This window comes from Mus caroli, unplaced genomic scaffold, assembly GCF_978045245.1.
Source record: "Mus caroli unplaced genomic scaffold, Mus_caroli_1 scaffold_13, whole genome shotgun sequence".
In the NCBI taxonomy this organism is placed as follows: domain Eukaryota; kingdom Metazoa; phylum Chordata; class Mammalia; order Rodentia; family Muridae; genus Mus; species Mus caroli.
Genome location: NW_028227268.1, coordinates 35,831,896 through 35,850,949, shown reverse-complemented (window position 1 = coordinate 35,850,949; position 19,054 = coordinate 35,831,896). Strand labels below are relative to the sequence as shown.

The 19,054-nt window shown below is 41.9% G+C and overlaps 2 protein-coding genes across 2 annotated transcripts in view; one reads left to right on the top strand and one right to left on the bottom strand.

The window, feature by feature from the left end:
* Positions 1-8,937, bottom strand: part of Vmp1 (vacuole membrane protein 1) — a 99,148-nt gene extending 90,211 nt beyond the window's left edge. The window contains exon 1 of the mRNA XM_021177042.2: positions 8,824-8,937. The gene's annotated coding sequence lies outside the window, so the exon portion shown is untranslated. The remainder of the gene's footprint in view (positions 1-8,823) is intronic.
* Positions 8,938-8,982: 45 nt separating this feature from the next.
* On the top strand, positions 8,983-17,834 carry Ptrh2 (peptidyl-tRNA hydrolase 2). The gene is made up of 2 exons (XM_021177114.3): positions 8,983-9,210; positions 15,048-17,834. Exon 2 carries the CDS (start codon positions 15,048-15,050, stop codon positions 15,591-15,593), a length of 546 nt encoding a protein of 181 aa, XP_021032773.1. The 5' UTR covers positions 8,983-9,210; the 3' UTR covers positions 15,594-17,834.
* The last annotated feature ends 1,220 nt before the right edge of the window (positions 17,835-19,054 follow it).

Below are 19,054 nucleotides of genomic sequence, written 5' to 3'. Positions count from 1 at the left end.
ACACAGAGGAACTCTTTGTCTAGAAAAACAAACTCTTTTTTTTTTTTTTTCTATGTAAGAACCTTACATAGGTAGGATAAGATGAAATAACCAGTCACTTTTCACAATTCAATGTGTTAGGATCAATGTTGGATTATGTATCATGAAATCCTGTCAAGTTGCTGAATATGGAAGTAAATCCAAAGGATTCCTGCTCTGTAAAAGTCTGAAATGTCCTCAAGCAGGAACCCAGCATAAATTCTTGACCTTCAGGGTAGCCTACTTTGCAGTGAGATCATACAGCATGTTAGTTTTGCTCACAGAGCGAGGCTCCTAAATTAAATGTTATATTCCTTACAATAATTCAATTTGTGGATTAGGTCAGAAGACAGAAGTAGAACAGAAACATAACCCAGAATATCAAACATTGCAGATACAAGAAACACCTTTAAGGCTGTTGAAAATAAAGGTTTGGTGTTGAAACACGTGCTGTTTTTGTCAGTTTCTGGCAGTAATACTCAGAAAGCAGTGCGGTCAGCTCACAAAGGGTCTTTGTAGGCTGTACGTTCAGTGCTAAGACTATAATACTCTATTCATTTAAAACATTAGCCCCATTTATAATACAAAAACAATACAAAACAAAATTATTTAGTTTTTGGGTCCCCTAAGAAGGAGGAGGGGGGCCCACCAAGTTAGCATCAACCTACAAGCCGTACCCAGATGCAACATGGTCTTAAACATAGTATGGAATATTCGTCCTGTAGGCAAGATGCTTCTCTTCCCTAAAACTAAAGCAAGATGGCTCAGTGGGTACCTGCGCTTGCCACCAGGGCTGATGAGCTGAATTCAATCCTAGGTCCCACATAGTAAAGGGAGAGATCTGACTCCTGCAAGTTGTCCCCTGACTGCCACAGACATGCTTTGGCATGCATGCACAGATCCACATACAAATGTGTGTCTGGAATAAGATTTTTTCAGACAATTGTATGATAATACAATAAGATAACAAAAGTTAAGCAGAGAGAAGAAAAGTAAGAATACTAGACCCATGATTCTCATTTTCTTGGGAACACTGTTTCATAATTCACATCCTTTGAAGCCAGGTTCCAAATGAAGCTCAGCTTTTCACTGAAGCCATACAAGGATGTCAACGTGGGAATTCAACCTTCAGTTACCTTCCTGCTTTCAGAGTATCTGACCCTGAGCATAATGCTTATGTGTATCTAGTTCTAGTCCACTTCTAGACGAGCGACAGATTCCCAAAGCTCTAAAGACCTGCAAAACTGAGCTTTAGAACCTGGATAAGCAATGAAGTGAGAGAGGTGAACCCTGACTCGAAGCACACTATCAAAAAAATTACCAGACCTCCAGATGGAGTAGACAACAGAAACTGTCACTTGGTTATGCCAGATAAAGAATGTGTTTTCTGAAAATACATCATTTGATGGGGAATGCGTGGGAAATCCCTTAAATGTTTTTAACTCAATTTCCTTTTCTTTTCTTTTCTTTTCTTTTTTTTTTTTTTTTTTTTTTTTTTGTTGTTGTTGTTTTGTTTTTTGAGACAGGGTTTCTCTGTATAGCCCTGGCTGTCCTGGAACTCACTTTGTAGACCAGGCTGGCCTCGAACTCAGAAATCCGCCTGCCTCTGCCTCGAGTGCTGGGATTAAAGGCCTGCGCCACCAATTTCTTAAGTCTTGGGGAATTAAAGACAGGCTTGCTGTACAGGTCAGACTGGCCTCAAATTGTTGACAGTTAGCCTGCTTATCCTCCCTCCTGTGTGCTGGGGTTCTATTTTGTATCTGAGAGGGGTCCTAAAATTAATGCTTTTGGATGCAAAGAATGACAGTACCACAATGCCTTGCTTCCATCTGTCCCTTACTTTCCTAGTACTATTCTTGCTAGACATAGCCATTGTATCAGCTTTTTAAACAGTAACTTTCTTTTTAGATTTACTTACTTGTATATGTATGAATGCCTGCATGCATGTATGTATGTACGTACACCATTTATGTTCCTGGTGCCAGCAAAGGTCAGTTCCTTTAGAACTGGAGTTAGAAGCAGTTGTGAACCAGCATGTGGATGCTAGGAACCAAATCCCCGTCCTCTGGAGAGCAGCCAATGCTCTTCCTGCTGAGCCATCTCTCCTGTCCTACCACCATATTAGTTTTGCACAGCTGACCATTCTTTCTCCTTTTTCTTTTCCTTTTCATTTGTTTAGTGTATGCCACAGCCCACGTGTACAGATCAGAAGACAATGTGTAGGAGTCTGTTCTCTACTTCCAACATGTGGGTTTTGAGAATCGGACTCAGGTGGCAGGTTTGGAAGCAAACACCTGTTGAATTATCTCAAGGACCCCCTCACCACTCCCCCAGTGCTGAGTTGGAAGGGGTGCCACAGTGTGTGTGGGAGATCAGAGGGAAACCTGCAGGAGTCACTTCTCTCCCTACCAAATGTGTGTTGAGTTGCCAGGCTTGGCAGCAAATGGCACTGCCATAGCCTTTTCTTATCTGATGCTGGGCCTCTCCTTTCCCTATCTCCCCCCGTTAACCTACCTGGTTCTGTGATTTAAAAGTTTCTTGATTTATGGTTCTGTTCTGACCAGGATGACCCTTCATCTCAAATTTCAAACCCTTTCCTACTCATGCCTACCTCCGTCCTTGTTCTAATGTTTATTACCTTTATTTACTTGTGTTGTAGGAGAGGGTACTACCCAGGTCACAGTGGGCATGTGAAAGTCAGGACAACTTGGCAGGAGTTGATACTCTCTCCATTATGTGGGTCCCTGAGAGCCTTAAGCTTGGTAGCAGGCTATCTCTCCTGCCTATCTACCTATCTATTCACACACACATACACATACACACTCACTTTTGGAGACAGGGATTCTCTGTTTAGCTCTGGCTATCCTGGAACTCACTCTATAGATCAGGCTGGATCTGAACTTATAGACCCACCTGCCTCTCTGCCTCTGGGATTAAGGCTATGTACAAATACAACCAGCTTCTACCTAACCTATAATAAACAAACATGGCCTTACCCAAACTTTCTGTCTCCTATTCCCTGGAATAACCACCCACCAGTTATTAAACCCAGAAGTTAGTCATTTTTGACTTAAAAAAAAAATCATTTCTCTTATTCAAAATCAAGTTCCTTTTCAAGTATATCTACACAGTGTTCTAGATATTTTTTAAACATTTATTTATGGTTGGTGGGGTGGGGGCAGTGGGTTGGCCTTGCAGAGAGCTCATATGAAGGTCAGAGGACAATGTGCCAGTCAATTCTCTCTGACCACCATGTGAACTCTAGGGACTGAACTCAGGCTGTGAGACACGGTAACAAGCAACTTCATTGTTGCTGCTGAGCCATCTTCTCTCCAACTTGGTCACCCTTCTAGCTTAGGCCATCTTCACCTCTATCCTTGCATGGTTGCAGTGGACGTCATTTCTCTCTCCATGAGTGCAGGACCAGCCTGGTATACAGAGCAAGTTCTAAGATAGCCAGGGCAACATGGAAAAACCCTGTCTCAAAAAACAAAACCAACCAGTCAAACAAACAAAAAGACTATCAACAATAATACAAAATGACAAGGGAATAACTACAAAATAAGTTTTTTTTTTTTTTTTAATAAGAATCCCACATATAAACTGGGCGGTGGTAGCCCACGCCTTTAATCCCAGCACTTGGGAGGCAGAGGCAGGTGGATCTCTGAGTTCAAGGCCAGTCTGGTCTACAAAGTGAGTTCCAGGACAGCCAGGGCTACACAGAGAAACCCTGTCTTGAAAAAACCAAAAACCAAAACAAAACCCCACAACCACCCCCGCCCCCCCAAAAAAGCCGGGTGGTGGCACATGTCTTTAATCTCAGTACATGGGAGGCAGAGGCAGGCAAATTTCTGAGTTCAAGGCCAGCCTGGTCTACAGAGTGAGTTCCAGGACATCCAGGGCTATACAGAAAAACCCTGTCTCAAAAAAAAGATAAATAAATAAATAAATAAATAAATAAATAAAAAAGAACCACACATGCTGTAAAATAGTCACAAAAAAATGAACATGGAGGAATTCACTTATTGAAACTGCATTTATAATGATTAGATGACAAGAAGTAAGCAATAACATAATGCCATGCCTTCCAAAAGGCTGGGAAAGAGTTCTCAGCAACAGCTCAGTGGTCCATAAAATAATGGCAACCACACTCCAGGCTGGCCAGATGCTAGGCACTGCTCTAAATGCTTGCCTTGAATCTACTCACTGACCCTTAACACAAAGAAAGGGTACTGACTTCACAGCCTAGGAGGAAACCAAGATAACAAGAAGTTAAGTAGCCAACTCAGGTGGCATAGTAATTGACATGGAATTTGAACCAAAGTTTCAAGTCCCAGTCTCCTTCCTCCCCTCCCCCCTAGACAGGGTTTCTCTGTGTAGCCCTGGCTGTCCTGGAACGCAGAGATAAACCTGCCCCTGCCTCCTAAGAGCTGGGATTAAAGGTGAGCACCACCATGCCTGACCTTCAACCCCCATTCCTTTCCTTATTAGTTTGGTTCTTCCAGATAAGCTATGAAGATTACAGCTACCCTGAAAGAATCCACAAAGGAGAGAGAACGCCACAACAATCTACACTAGAGTCAGGAGACACTAACATCTGCAGTAATTACAGGGAGGTAAACTGGACTAAAATTACTCAGGGGATTGTCACTTCTTAAATATGCCTAAACTTCAAATGTCACCTTTAGATGGCCCAGAAAAGTATCTCCTGTTCAGATATACAAGGAGCACATTTTCAAATGACTTACTCTTAATGTATGTGCATCGACGTTTGCCTGCTTGTATGTCTGTATGAGAGTGGCAGATCCCCTGGGACTGGAGTTACAGACAATTGTGAGCTGTGGGTGCTGGAAATTAAACTCTGGTCCTCTGGAAGAACAGCCAGCGCTTAGCAATCTCTCCAGCTCTTCAAAGAGCATATTTTAAAATGAGCTTTATTTAAGGATTTATATATTACATAACTTCAGTTCAGCAAACTCTATTCAAAGTCACCTTCCTAAACAAATTAAGAGTTTCTAGAGAAAACACACTCTTTATAAGTTTATTTAAGCAATGAGTGGCAATGCACCCCTTTCAACACAGTACTCTGGAGGCAGGTAGATTTCTGTACGTTTCAGGCCAGCCTGCTCTATATCGTGAGTTCCAGGCCAGCTAGGACAAGGAGAGAGCAGTCTAGGTGTTGGGGTACAGCCAGCAGTTACGCTCACAACAGTTGACAATATAGTTCAATTCTGAGCAGTACCTCCTAACAACTTCACTCTAAAAAATCCCGCACGTCTCTGTGAAAGCAGATTATTAGCTATCAGAACTACACAGTGAAGTTATGATTGCTTCACCGCTTCTGGTTTCTCAGGTTTGCTAATCTAGAGTTCACTTCCATCAACAGCACTTAGGAGCCTCGAGCAGTGCTTGCACTGTAATCCCCAGCAGAGGAGAAACTAAATGGGTTCTGTGAAGTTAGTGGAAGTAAAGGTTGAAAACACATCACTCCTTCTTCTATAATGGATATTTACCTAGAATGGCAGTTACAGAAATGACCCTGAAGATGAAAAATTAATAAAATAGAATATCAGATATACAGTCGTTCAAAAAGTTCTTTATCTCAAGAGGGAAAAAAAAATGAATACAGGTTTCTCCTATATATCAGCAACACTCAATAAGAGATACGTTACAGGGACTCTGTCACTACTACTAAATGACATTTCACAATACCTGATAGAATGTGATTGTGAACTGAGAATATTCTGGAAAATATAAGTAATTTTCTTTCCTTACTACATCCTACTGAAGACTTTTAATCTTTTCTTCTGACAGGGTCTTACTATCCAGTATATCCAGACTGGATTTGAACTCAATACCCCAGTCTTCCAAACACCATGGCTTTCTTTTCCTTTGACTCTCACTAAGCAGTTTGTGTCTCTACAATTTACAAGAAGGGAAGGAAGCACAAACATACAACACACATCCCTCTTTCATACAAAGCAAACAAACAGCGTTACATAAACCAGGCTATTGCTAAAGCTTATCAGTTGTCTTCATGAGAATGGAAAGAACACTTAGGAACTCTGCCTAGGTCGGGCTCAGGCTCTGCCTACTTTAGAAGTCCTCAGGCCAGCCAATTACTGATAGTTTCTGGGTCCTAAGGTTCCCCTCTATTAAACTAGAAGGTGCTACCATGGATTCACAATTCAAAATGTTGGTTTCAGTAAATAATGATTCTTACTAAATGTAAGCAAAAGTAGGCGACTTCTAATGATTAGTTAATTATACTTGACTAATTTTCAATTTATGTTCATTGGTGTTCTGCCAGAACAAAAATGTCTTCTGTACTTGGGAATTTTCAGCTGATAATATATTACTGAGAAAGGTCAGACTTAAACTCTTAAATGCATAGCTATGCTCATCTTCTAGACACTTACTTATTAACTAAGATGACTAATTTCAGGCCACTCTTGGCTGGCTTTCTTGTGTTCAAAAGTAGGGCAAAAACTATCACCATAAATATGGGTAATAATATATTCAGATTAATAAAAAAACATGATATAAATCAGCAAGCTTTGCAATACTTCAAAGTAACATATTCTACAGTTACATATTTCTAGCTCTGTGAACAAAAAGTGATTTCACAAATACCATCTCACTAGACACAACGACAGTCATATGAAATACAGTGAGTCCTTTTATCAACACAATCTAGAGCAGCTCTGAATGCCGGGTAACTTGCCAATCATCACTCAGTAAGTGCTGGAGCTCAGACTTTAATCCAGGTCATCTGATTTAAAAATAAATTATCTTTCCGAGTACAGTGGCCTTTAATCTCAGTTCTCAAGAGGCAGAGGCAAGTGGATCTCTTGTGACTTTGAGGCTACTCAGAGCTATATAATAAGACCCTGTCTCAAAAATAAAATGAATTGTAATGATCTTAAAAATCCTAAAAAGTAGTGATTTGAGCGAACATTAAGAAATTGTTGGAAGCCGGGCATGGTGGCGCACGCCTTTAATCCCAGCGCTTGGGAGGCAGAGATAGGCGGATTTCAGAGTTTGAGGCCAGCCTGGTCTACAGAGTGAGTTCCTGGACAGCCGGGGCTACACAGAGAAACCCTGTCTCAAAACAACAACAACAACAACAACAACAACACAAAAACAAAAACAAAAAGAAAGAAAAAGAAATTGTTGGAAAAGTAAAAAAACAACTACAAAAAGCAAGCAAGCAAACAAACCAGGGATAACACACCAAACAGCAGATAAGAAAGGATTTAGCTGGGTTCAAGGCTAGCCTGGTCTACAGAGCAGGCTGTCTTCCAGAACAGCCAGGGCCACAGAGAAACCCTGCCTCAACAAAACAAAACAAAAAGGACAAGTGTAAAACAGCTCAAGAACTCAAAACTAAAAACAATAGGAAACAAACAGATTTAAACTAGCTGTAGGTAAATTGGGAAACAGCATCAAACCATTTGCCAGCTAAGTTCAGATATGTGGCTATCTGCATATCTTCTTCTGGAATGCGTGCCTCAGGGATTTAATTGTATTGTTAAATGTATCCAAGAAGGATAAACCCCTTCAAATGCATCAGTGTTTTAGATAACATATGTAAATAAGTTAAGCAGAAGAGATTACCACTTCAGAATCACTTTGCATCTATTCCAACTGAGCATGTGTCTGTTACACCAGCCTCTTTCTCCCAAAGGTCAACAAAAACATCGCCCTGAATACAAAAAATACAGCTTAGTAAATAAGCCTCTTCCCTAAAATCAGACCCAAGGACAACACAGTTCTCAGATCATAACAGCTGGAATATAGCCGGACCCAACACTCGGGAGGCAGAGGCAAGTGGACCTGTCTACAGAGCAAGTTCCAGAACAGCCGGGGCTACACAGAGAAACCCCATCTCAAAAAATGAACTAAAACAGCTGGAATATTAAATTCTTCAGTATGCCAAGAGAAACCCGGGTAAAGGTTTTCTAAATGATCAATCTGTCTACGAAACGTCTCACAAGCATCAAGAAAGAACTGAAGGGTAAGGAATGACATTGCCAATAGACACATACACAGCCGATCTATGCATTCCTGGATTCTTTGCTGGAGTAGAAGAAAAGCAAAAGATGTTTACATAAAATCAATTGGAGGTCATAAGCAACCCATAGCTGCCTAACCCAAGCCCATTCACTGTTTGGTATCGTAAAGGCTTTTAAGTCCCTATCTTGCCGCAAGTACTTCCACTGCGGGGAAATAAAAATGTTGGGAATCAAGGTTTTGGAAAAAGCAGAGAGTCCTCTTTTTTTTTTTTTTTTTTTTTTATGACAGTCGGAGCAAGAGCTGAGTGGGTCCACAGCAAGAACGCTGAGAGGTAAAGGCCCCTTCCTTTGACTACTCTGCACTGTCGGGACACCCGAACGCCTTCGTTTCTCGGAGATATACTTAGCATACTGCGCTAGTGGCTGGGAAAGAGAAAAACCCATTGAAAGGTCCTGAGAATCAGCTCGCTCAGCAGCAGCGAAGACCCTCTTCACTTAACCTAAGGCTCTGGGACAGCCCGGGAGTGAGGTTCTCTGAGAAAGCCAAAGCCGGCTTCCAGGTCTGGAACGAACGGTCGCGAGTGTCTGGGTTCAATGTCCCGGTAACCAAGCGCGGAGAGGTGTCCCACATAACCTGGCCACCGCCAGCTGACACAGCCAGTCAGCAGTGACCTGAGCCATCTCAAGTGGAAACCAGCGTGTTCTGCGTCTGCATCACCCAAGTGCGGGAGCTGCCGAGCTGTGGGAAAGCTCGGCTTGGGCTCCCGACGTCCCGCTTTCGCTCACCTACCCGCTCAGACCCCGGCTTCTCCGGATCGCAGGATCCTGGAAGCGGCTCACAACACCGACTCTCTCTCACACCCGCCGCTGGGCTCCAGCCAACCGGAACTCGCTCGCGTCACTTCCGGTCCGGCTCCTCTAAGGAGCCCGCCTCCAAAAGAGAAACGTTCCCCCCACCCCCCACCCCTTTCGGCCACCGGGAGGATCCTCGCGGGATTTCGGTTCGGCTTTCTCGGTTCGGGCTCTGTGGGTGTGACAAGAAGAAGGATGACTGCGCTTCGTATTTTTCTGATCCGGAACTAGTTTTTCAGGAAACCTGGAAGGAGTAGGTGGCGCGCGCGAAGCGTGTTCCTTGTTCTGGCGTGGAGACCTGCGAGGTGAGCGAGACGTGCTCCAGGTAAGTTTCGATTCTTTCTCGGATGGTGCAGAGGAGTGTATTTCTTTCTGTACCTACTGTAAAGCATCTTATCATCTTACCCCACGGTCGACCTCCTCTTAGCTACTTTATAAATTGTCTTCCGCCCCGTGGCCGCTGCCTGCCTTGCCTACTCTGCAAACCTTTGGAAGAAGAAGCCAAGATAGAACCCAGAATTTTAGTCGCTGGCAACACCTCTTAGAGGTGGCATTGATACGCTACCCTAGCGTGAAAAAAATGGAGAACAGGTCTCACACTATAAATTTTAAATATCCGTCTTCGAATTGTTGAGCCCAGCTTGGAAAAGGAAAAGAATTCTAAAGATGGATTCAAAAGTATTTTTATTTATTGGTATTGCGGTGCATGCACGTTGTGCATGGTGGGCAAAACGCTCTACCATGAAGCTATTGTTAATCTCATGGATTCGAAGTGGAAGACCACTGACCCAAATCATGGCCAGATTAATTAAAGCAAACTTTTATTACTATTATTATTATTCGTGTACACGGACTATTTCTCCCAAAAGGCAGTGTTCAAGAGATCAGCATTGGACATGGGGAAAATACGGATTTTTATAGTTCAGGAGTATTGGTTTCCAAATGGGGGATTTGGCATATAAACAGTGTTAGTAGCAGCGGAAGGTGAACATAAGTTGGTCATAACAACCCTCTGAAGTATGACATGGTTGCAAGGGTGGTCAGTAATAGGCTTTGGAAACAAAGGCATTGTTGTCGTTTCCAGGAAAAGGCAGATCAGAACCATATGTAGTTAAGGTTACAGGTAGAGCATAGCCTAATCCTTGAGAAACATATTTAATCATAAGCAGAAATGAACCTGGCTTGTTTTTACTTGTTTAGAGAGTACAGTCAGTCTTCAGAGATTACTGGTTGGATGGTTGGTTGGTTGGAGAAACTGGAGAACAGCTGATAGACCAGTGTTATCCCAGGGTGGTTCCATCCTCCACCCGTCTTTGGGGCAGAGTTACTATATTGTAGTTCATACCTGGCCCCAAACACACATGGGGCTATTACAAAGATGCATCAGTATGCCTGGCCTTATAGCTCTCTTCAGTGATGGCAGTGTCCTGTCTCCCAGGTGGATAGAGTGATTATTAGCCACTTGCAAGTCGTTGAGCACTTGGATAGTGTAGCATAACCTTAGAACTGAACATTTAGCCATATGTTGCTCTATGACACTAATGTCAACCACATTGGACAGCATAGGGACAGACAGAAGGGCCAACTATGTACGTGTGTGTAATATCCATATTTCCAGGCAAATAGGTAGTTTTGCTTAGGAGACTGCAAACTGTGAGCAATGGATGGAAGTTGAGTTAAATAACTCAGAGGAAGGTTTAAAGTTTTAAAAGTCAGCAGGGAGTGGTGCACAAAACTCAAGAATGAAACACAAAAAGAAAGAACTGTGGTAGCAATGACAGCCTGTCTGGTTCTTTAGCACTTTGGATACAATAGTATATTACCCATCCTGTAATAGACGCTATGTAGAGAGGTTAACTTTCCCCAAATCTGATATGTGGGGTATTTGCTTATTTTACAACCTAGAAATTGTGAGGACTCCTAATTCTACCTGGCAGGCAGCTATCAAACATTTGTTGTATTTAACTTCTCTTGGTCTTAGGTTCTCTGTCCCCCCATCCTTCGTTTTGGATGTTGAGTGCTTTCTTCATTAAAATCGGCAGACAATGTGTACTTTGAAAAGATTATGAAAAGGGAGCTAGGTTTCAGGTTACAAACCTAGAATCACAGCTACTGGGAAGGCTGGGGCAAAAGGACCATGGCAAGAGCAGCCCAGGCAACCTAGCAAGATGCAGTCTAAACAGGCCGGATGAGGCTCAGAGAGTCCTTGCCTAACATGCAGGAGGCACAAGAGCAGTGGTCTCAACCTGTGGGTTGTGACTCCTTCATATGAGGTCATATATTGAATATTCTGTGTATCAGATATTTACATTATGTTTCCTAGCATACAAAGTAGCAAAATTATAGTTATGAGGTAAAATGAGATAATTTTATAGTTGGGGGCCACTACAAAATGAGGAACTCTATTAAGAGGTTACAGCATTAGGAAGGTTGAGAACCACTACAGAGTCTACCCCAAGCATACAGAGAGGGAGGGAGGGAGGGGTGGAGAGAGAGAGAAGAGGGTCAGTGAGCTGCCTCCTCACCAGGTGAAGACAAGCCTACAACCTCAATTTAATCCCTGGGGCCCACATAGTGAAAGAAAAGAACACATTTCCAAGGAAGTGTCCTGACCTCCACACATACTTGTCTGTATTGTGTGCACATATGCTACACACACACACATACACACACCATAGCTTTCAAACATTCCCTTGCCAGTTCCTTTCTATCTTGGTGTCCTTTTTTATCCATCAGAGAAACCTGTTATTCCTAGACTTGGAGTGGCTCCTTCTTGGGAAATCTGTACAGTTGTACATTTAGAATATGGCTTCCCAGGCCTAAGTCCATCACGGTTCTGTTAGACTTCTTCATTCACCTTAATAGTTATTCCAAACCTTTGTTATATTTTCATATCTGATGTTTCGTTTTTCTTTAAGAAAATAAGAGGCATCAGTTTTTAGTTTCTGCTTCAAACACTAAAGATATATTCTGGCTAAGTGCATTTTCTTTATATACACATTTCGGTGTCTCTTTCTCTGATTTTCCTAGCTAATCTAATAGAAAAGTCAGGCTTTTATCTACTCATTGGGATTTATTTCAGCACTCTGGAAGGTCTATGCTTCTAACCAAGTTTAATCCAGACAGCATCATTTGATGCTTTTTTTTTTCATTGTTATTGTCTTTAGAACTCCAGCACACCAACCATGTGACTGGTATCCCTGAGAAAATATTTATGCTTTAAATAATCATACATCCAGATCAGAGCATTATAAAATGACCTCTCATTTTGGGAGCTAATACTTACATCATATAACCCTATGAATAATCAAAGCACACATACAGACTCTAACACGCTTGTAATTACTAATTCACTTGGATTTAAATAGATAGCTGAACCATCTAAAGTTTCTACTATAAACTTTGTCCTGGTTTTGAACTATATAGTTCATGTGCCTACCTGATCTATAGATGAGTTTTATGGTATTTATCTGTATAGTGACTAAGAACTGTAACTGAAGATTTGGTAGAGTATTTGTCTGACATGCAGGAATGCAGGGTTTGATTCCCAGCACAAGTGCCTGGGAAGTGGAGGCAGGAGGATAAGCAGTTTGGTCAGCTTTGGCCTCCTGGGTAGTTCAAAGCTAAGCTGGCCTATGTTAGACCCACTTTCAAAACCCACCATAACAATAAACAATCAAATAAAGTAGAGTCAGCTGTGGTGGGACATGCCTGTAGCTCCAATACCAGGGAGGCCCGGGGCTAAGGCAAAGGAAGTAGAATATGAAGCTAGCCTGGTTTACATAATGAAATCCTGTATCATAAAGAAAAAAGCCCTGGGCTCAAGCTATCATTGCTTAACTCAAGTACTATAGGAATACAGTCTAGTGGAGGATTAATGCTCTACCCAATACACTTGTAGAGGTAGAAAGATGACTGGTTCATAGTGAGACCTTGTTTCAAAATAAAAGGTAAAAAGAAATCTGGGCATACAGCTTGGTGGTAGAACCCTTGTTTAGCCTGGGTGAGGCCCTGGATCAATCCCCATTGCCTCTGCAGAATTTACTTCTGTCATGGGAAGTTCCCTGGGCTGGGCAGAAGCCCCTCAGCTTGCTGGAATCCCATCGTGACTCAACTGTTTGCACTTTAGTTGCCTGGAAACAGACAAGAATATATTAACCCAACAACATGCCAGCAGTATGAGGCAGGAGACATACACAGAAACGAGGTCAGCTTGGGCTATAGAGTGAAACCATCTCATAAAACAAAGAACAAAGCAAAATAAAACAAAAAAAAAAATCAGAATAGTATAATTTAAAAGTATGAATATCTCCAAGCAGTGGTGGTACACACCTTTGATCCCAGCACACAGGAGGCAGAGGCAGGTGGATCTCTGAATTTGAGGTCAGCCTGGTCTGCAGAGTGAGTTCCAGGACACTTAGGGCTACAAAGACAAACCTTATCTTGAAAAAATATTTTAAAAAAATTTACATTTGATAGTGTGAATGTCATGGTATGTGAATGTTTTTGGTTTGTTTGTTTGTGTTTTTCTGACAGTGTTTCTCAGTGTAGCCCTGGCTGTCCTGGAACTTATTCTATAGACGAGGCTGGCCTCGAACTCGTGAGATCTGCTCAACTGCTGGGATTAATGGTGTGTATCACTGCCACCACCCAGCTATATAATATTTTTAAGAAATAATTTGTACTGCTATACTATCCTCAAGTGAAAAATCTTTGGTAATTTATAATCAATCTATAATATTTGGCATACATTAACATGTCTTTATGAGTAATAAAAGGGAAATTTTTGATAAAATACGAGTTTCCAGCCGGGCGGTGGTGGCGCACGCCTTTAATCTCAGCACTGGGGAGGCAGAGGCAGGTGGATTTCTGAGTTTGAGGCCAGCCTGGTCTACAAAGTGAGTTCCAGGGCAGCCAGGGTTACACAGAGAAACCCTGTCTCGAAACACTAACTAACTAACTAACTAACTAACTAAACTACGAGTTTTCATCCATTCCACTTAGATTGTGCATGCTTAGTTCCCAGGATGTCGCTTAAGCGCTGTAAAAATGGTTGCTTCATGCATACTACACTACACTACAGGAAGAAACTGATGACAAACAGGAATCCAAGCCAGGGGGCTGGTGAGATGGCTCAGTGGGTAAGAGCACCCGACGGCTCTTCTGAAGGTCCAGAGTTCAAATCCCAGCAACCACATGGTGGCTCACAACCATCTGTAACGAGATCTGACTCCCTCTTCTGGAGTGTCTGAAGACAGCTACAGTGTACTTACATATAATAAATAAATAAATCTTTAAAAAAAAAAAAAAAAAAGGAATCCAAGCCAGGCTTGTTGCTCAGATTGAGGCCAGAGGACTGTGTGAATTCAAGGCCTGTCTGGAGGGAAGGAGGGAAATGCCTACAGGATAGTTACACTTCTAGAAAACAAAACAAACGGAATTTAAGAGCCCTACTTCAAATACTTTTGTTCAGATAGAACATGAAGTTGTGTTTCTTATCCATGTTAATTTTAATTTCTAATACTGCAACTTTGCTTACAGCATTGATTCATGGCCTAGTGTGCCTTCCACAGGTTTACTGTGGTAATGAGAACCACTCCATTGAGGACCACTGTATTATGAAGACACAGATCTGAACTGCCTTCCAGAAAGGGGCAGAATGTTATCTCTTATTGCTTTGGACATTTTAGGCATATTGTCCAAGCCATCATTTCCTTTACTTCACACAGTTTAAGACTAAATAGTATAGTGGATTGGTTTTTGTTGTTGTTGTTTAAAGATTTATTTATTTATGTATGTGAATACACTGTAGCCTTCTTCAGACACAGCAGCAGAGGTCATCAGATCCCATTACAGATGGTTGTGAGCCACCATGTGGTTGCTGGGATTTGAACTCAGGGCTCTTAACTGCTGAGCCATCTCTCCAGCCCTATAGTGGGGTTTTTAAATAAATTTTGCTGACTATTGAAAATGAACAAAACTATTTCATGTGGGTCTTTGAATCAACTAGTTAGTACTTGGGGATGGATGGAAACAGGGTCCATGCATAAAATCCCGCATGACTTAGTTTGGTTCTAAAATACTGCTTGGGGCTTGTGGGTAACTTATCTGAATAGTGTGAAACTTCAGTTCTAGATAATGCCTTTTTTCTTTTCTCTTAAGATGCTCTCCAAGTTCTTGACTATGGAGTATTTGGTTCATCCTGGTACACTCAGCTTGGCTGCTGGAGTTGCTTGTGGCATGTGCCTGGGCTGGGGCCTCCGGAGCCACCTTGGGATGTTCCCCCAGAACTCAACAAGTGAGGCAAATAAAGACACAGAGACTGGAACTGAAGCCAGCATCTTGGGAGAGAGTGGGGAATACAAAATGATTCTTGTGGTTCGAACTGACCTAAAAATGGGGAAAGGGAAGGTTGCTGCCCAGTGTTCTCATGCTGCGGTTTCTGCCTACAAGCAGACTCAAAGGAGAAGCCCTCAAGTGCTCAAAGAGTGGGAGTACTGTGGCCAGCCCAAAGTGGTGGTGAAAGCTCCAGATGAAGACACCCTCATTCAATTACTCACCCATGCAAAAACCTTGGGACTGACTGTAAGTTTAATCCAAGATGCTGGACGTACTCAGATTGAACCAGGTTCTCGAACTGTCCTGGGAATTGGGCCAGGACCAGTAGAACTAATTGATGAAGTTACCGGCCACCTAAAACTTTACTAGATAAGCTTTTGCTTGATGGAGATTCTGTCCGAAGACTATGGAGCCTGTCAGTAACAATAAATGCTTAATTCTTGTCCCTCTTTAAAGTCTGTTCCCATGTTCCTCTATCATGTACTGGACCATTAATATCTTGAGCTTAAAATACTGTTGAAGGGGTAGAGAGATTCCTCAGTGATTAAGGGCACTTGTGCCTCTTGCAAAGGATGCTGGTTCGGTTTCTAGTATCTGGATCTCAGTTTACAAGCATCCAGATCCAGTTCCAGGGAATCCAACACCCTCTCAACCACAAGGTATACACAGTATACACATATACACATAGGCAAACCCTCAAACATCCAAAGAGTACACAAAGAAAAAGGAAGTCTCAAGAATAAAAGTGCATTCTCTAAATGCTCCTGCAGATTGATAGGGTCTGAATCAGATTGGAAGTGAGACAGCGCCTGTGATGACGCTGGGTGAGAAGGAGGCTGCGTTTCCCAGGTACTGTTAGGCCCCTGTGTGTTGATTACTCTTTTCTCAAAGCTGTTGTCCTTTGCCTTTTTGAGGATCTGGTTCAAGAAATCCTATTGTAATTTTTTTCTGCTGCTACTTTTTGAATGGCTGTTAACCTCTTTTTATTATTAACAGACCACTGCATAGACTCACTGCAATTTTGATTTAGATATTAACTAGCTGGACTTTTTGAGGTGGTCTCATACTGTAGCTCAGGCTAATCTTTAACTTGTGGAAATCCTCCTGCCTTGACCTCCCACCTGGGAGGGATGGAAGTTATGAACAACCAGCTACTCTCTAAATTCATTTCTATTTCAAAGTTGAAATTTTATGATCTATGTAGCATTTTGTTGCTTATTTCTCCAGATCCACCTGGGCTAAGGTATTTCACAGCTGTTCTAATTCATAAACTGAAAATTCCTCTACTTTAACAGTGAAACCAGTGAGTTTGTGAAGTGATATGGATTTACAAAGTGGAAATGTGAGAATTTATGGGAACTAAAGGACTGTATTTGTACCCAGCCAGTTTCTCCTGGAAATTTCAGGACCTAAATAATTTTATTACTTTAGGGCACTTTTTCTCCCTGTATCCCTGATCCTGGGACACACTATGGAACAGGCTGATCTAAACTCAGAGGTGCTCTTACCTCTGCCTCCCAGTGCTGGGATTAAAAACATGCAATAGCATGCCTGCCTACATAAAGCTTTCTTGACAGTTTGCTAGAATTCATTTTTCTTGATAGTTCTAAAAGATTGACAGTGATTTCCAAGTTCATTATATCCTTTAAAACTATAAATGATGTTAAGGAAAGTAAGACCGTAAGTAGGAACTAAGCAGAACGATAAAGACAACTGTAGGCAGTCTCCAAGTTAAAGTGCGTAGTGAATTTTTAACCTACAGAAGCATACATGATACAGAACCAATCACAACACTGAATGATGCCACAGTAGCAACAGTTTCTAGACAGAATGTTTATACATGAGTCAAGTGATGCAACCACATGTAACTGAGTAGAACTCAATCTTAAATACATGGTTATGACTCAGGTAATTTATGAGGCTTGCTGCAGACAAATGGTTCCACACTAAAAGACTAGATTCCCAGCTGGGGTGGCTGATTCAATGACCTGTAACAAGCTGGGCCTTACTTACAAGGACATAGTAAAACTTGTTAATTCTGGTGAAAAGTCACGGTATTTTTCTGGTTCACTTGTTCTTGGTATAAACTTCATAGAGGACGTACAGAGTAGTTCTCAAAGCATACTCTGCAGAGCCCATGGAGTTTGCTACTAGCAAACTGTTTTCACTAGCTTAAATGAAAGGGATTCCCTGTTCTAGTGTTCCTGCTGATGGTCCACATGAACAGGGAGCCATCAGATCCTCCACAGCCCCACATTCACAATAAAGTCTCACTTGGCCTGATGAAGCAGTTAAAAAGAGCAGCATTTTTGTCCAGCATAGGTAGGAGAAAGGCTTTGGGAACTGAAAGCTGGGCAATAGGAAGTCTTTTTTTAGGGAAGTCCTCCTTGGTAGGTGGCCCATGCTCCTGTAGATGGCCCCACATGCTTTCAAACAGTGTCAGCATTGGTTGAACTCAGTGCACTGTTATGAAAGAGATTAACCTGAGAGGGAGATGCGTAAGGGTTGGGGGTGCTAGGCTCTATAGTACACTGTATACTTGTATGAAAATTTCAGCGAATAAAAAATGATTAAAAATATTTTTTACTCATGACTATTTGTGTTCATATCTTTGTCTAAAAGGCTGGTGTCTAGTTTGTGAGCTCAGCTAATTTCATAGAACATTTTTACTGAAACAAGAGGCTGGAGAGATGGCTCTGCAACTAAAATCTTACAGAAAATCCACGTTTGGTGTCTGATTCATGACTACCTGTTTCAGAGGACCCAACACAGACATCAACACTCATGTTAACATACCTACATGTTTAAAGCTTAAGCAAATGAATTTAGGGCTGGTGAGTTGGCTCAGTGGTTAAAGGCTGATGACCGGAGATTGATTTCTGGAACCCACAAAGTGGAAGCTATCACATGAGTCCACACAGACAAAAAATACATAACATTTAAAAAATCAACTAACCAACCCTGAAACAAGGTGTGATTCCAGGTCAACAGTGAGATTCTTGTTTCCAGAACAAGACAAACAAGACTATAACTGTTCCAGACCTTGGCGTTTGGTAGACATTTCCTCAATTACTAATTACCAGCCACTTTAAGGAGAATAACTGGAAGAAGTTTAGAGAACTTTACACTCTCTTCTCCAGGCTTCCCCAAACATAAGTGTTTCAGGGCTGTAGCACTTGCCACATGCCAGGTGCTGGAATCAGATCATGGTATCAAAGAAACCCAACAAACTGCAGTCCTCGGGATCCACCTTCATGCCTCACATGCTAGGGAAGGCCTCCTTTGCTCCATATAACAAAAACCTGTTTTCTGTATCAATATACAAAGCTTCTCTTGTTTTTTCTACTGTCACTGACAGAAATGACCAACTAAATCTCTTTAGTAGTTTGGCAATTGAGGCTGAGTGAGATTATGGCTGCACTAGAGAAAGACCAGGAAGTGGTACTTGCTGCACTAATATGGCCATGATGAAATAAATAGTTGTTAACCACAGATTTGTTCATGTAGTGGCCATTTTTATGTATCATATAGCTTGTCACATGAATTTCCCATTTATCTCCCTCCCCCATTTCCCTGTTGAACAAGCAACATTTATATTTAGTACATTTGTTTTCAGTTTCCTAGTCCAGAACCTACCCCAGTGATAACTCACTTAGCATTCACTTTGGTGGATTATGGTACCTTGGCTAGGCATTTTGTGATTTAAAGATAACCTGACAGGTGGTGCATACTTTTAATTTCATCATGCAGGAGGCTGAGGAGAAAAAGGATCTCAAGTTCAAAGGCCAGCCTGGACTATACAGACACTCTGAATCGAAATACCAACAGAC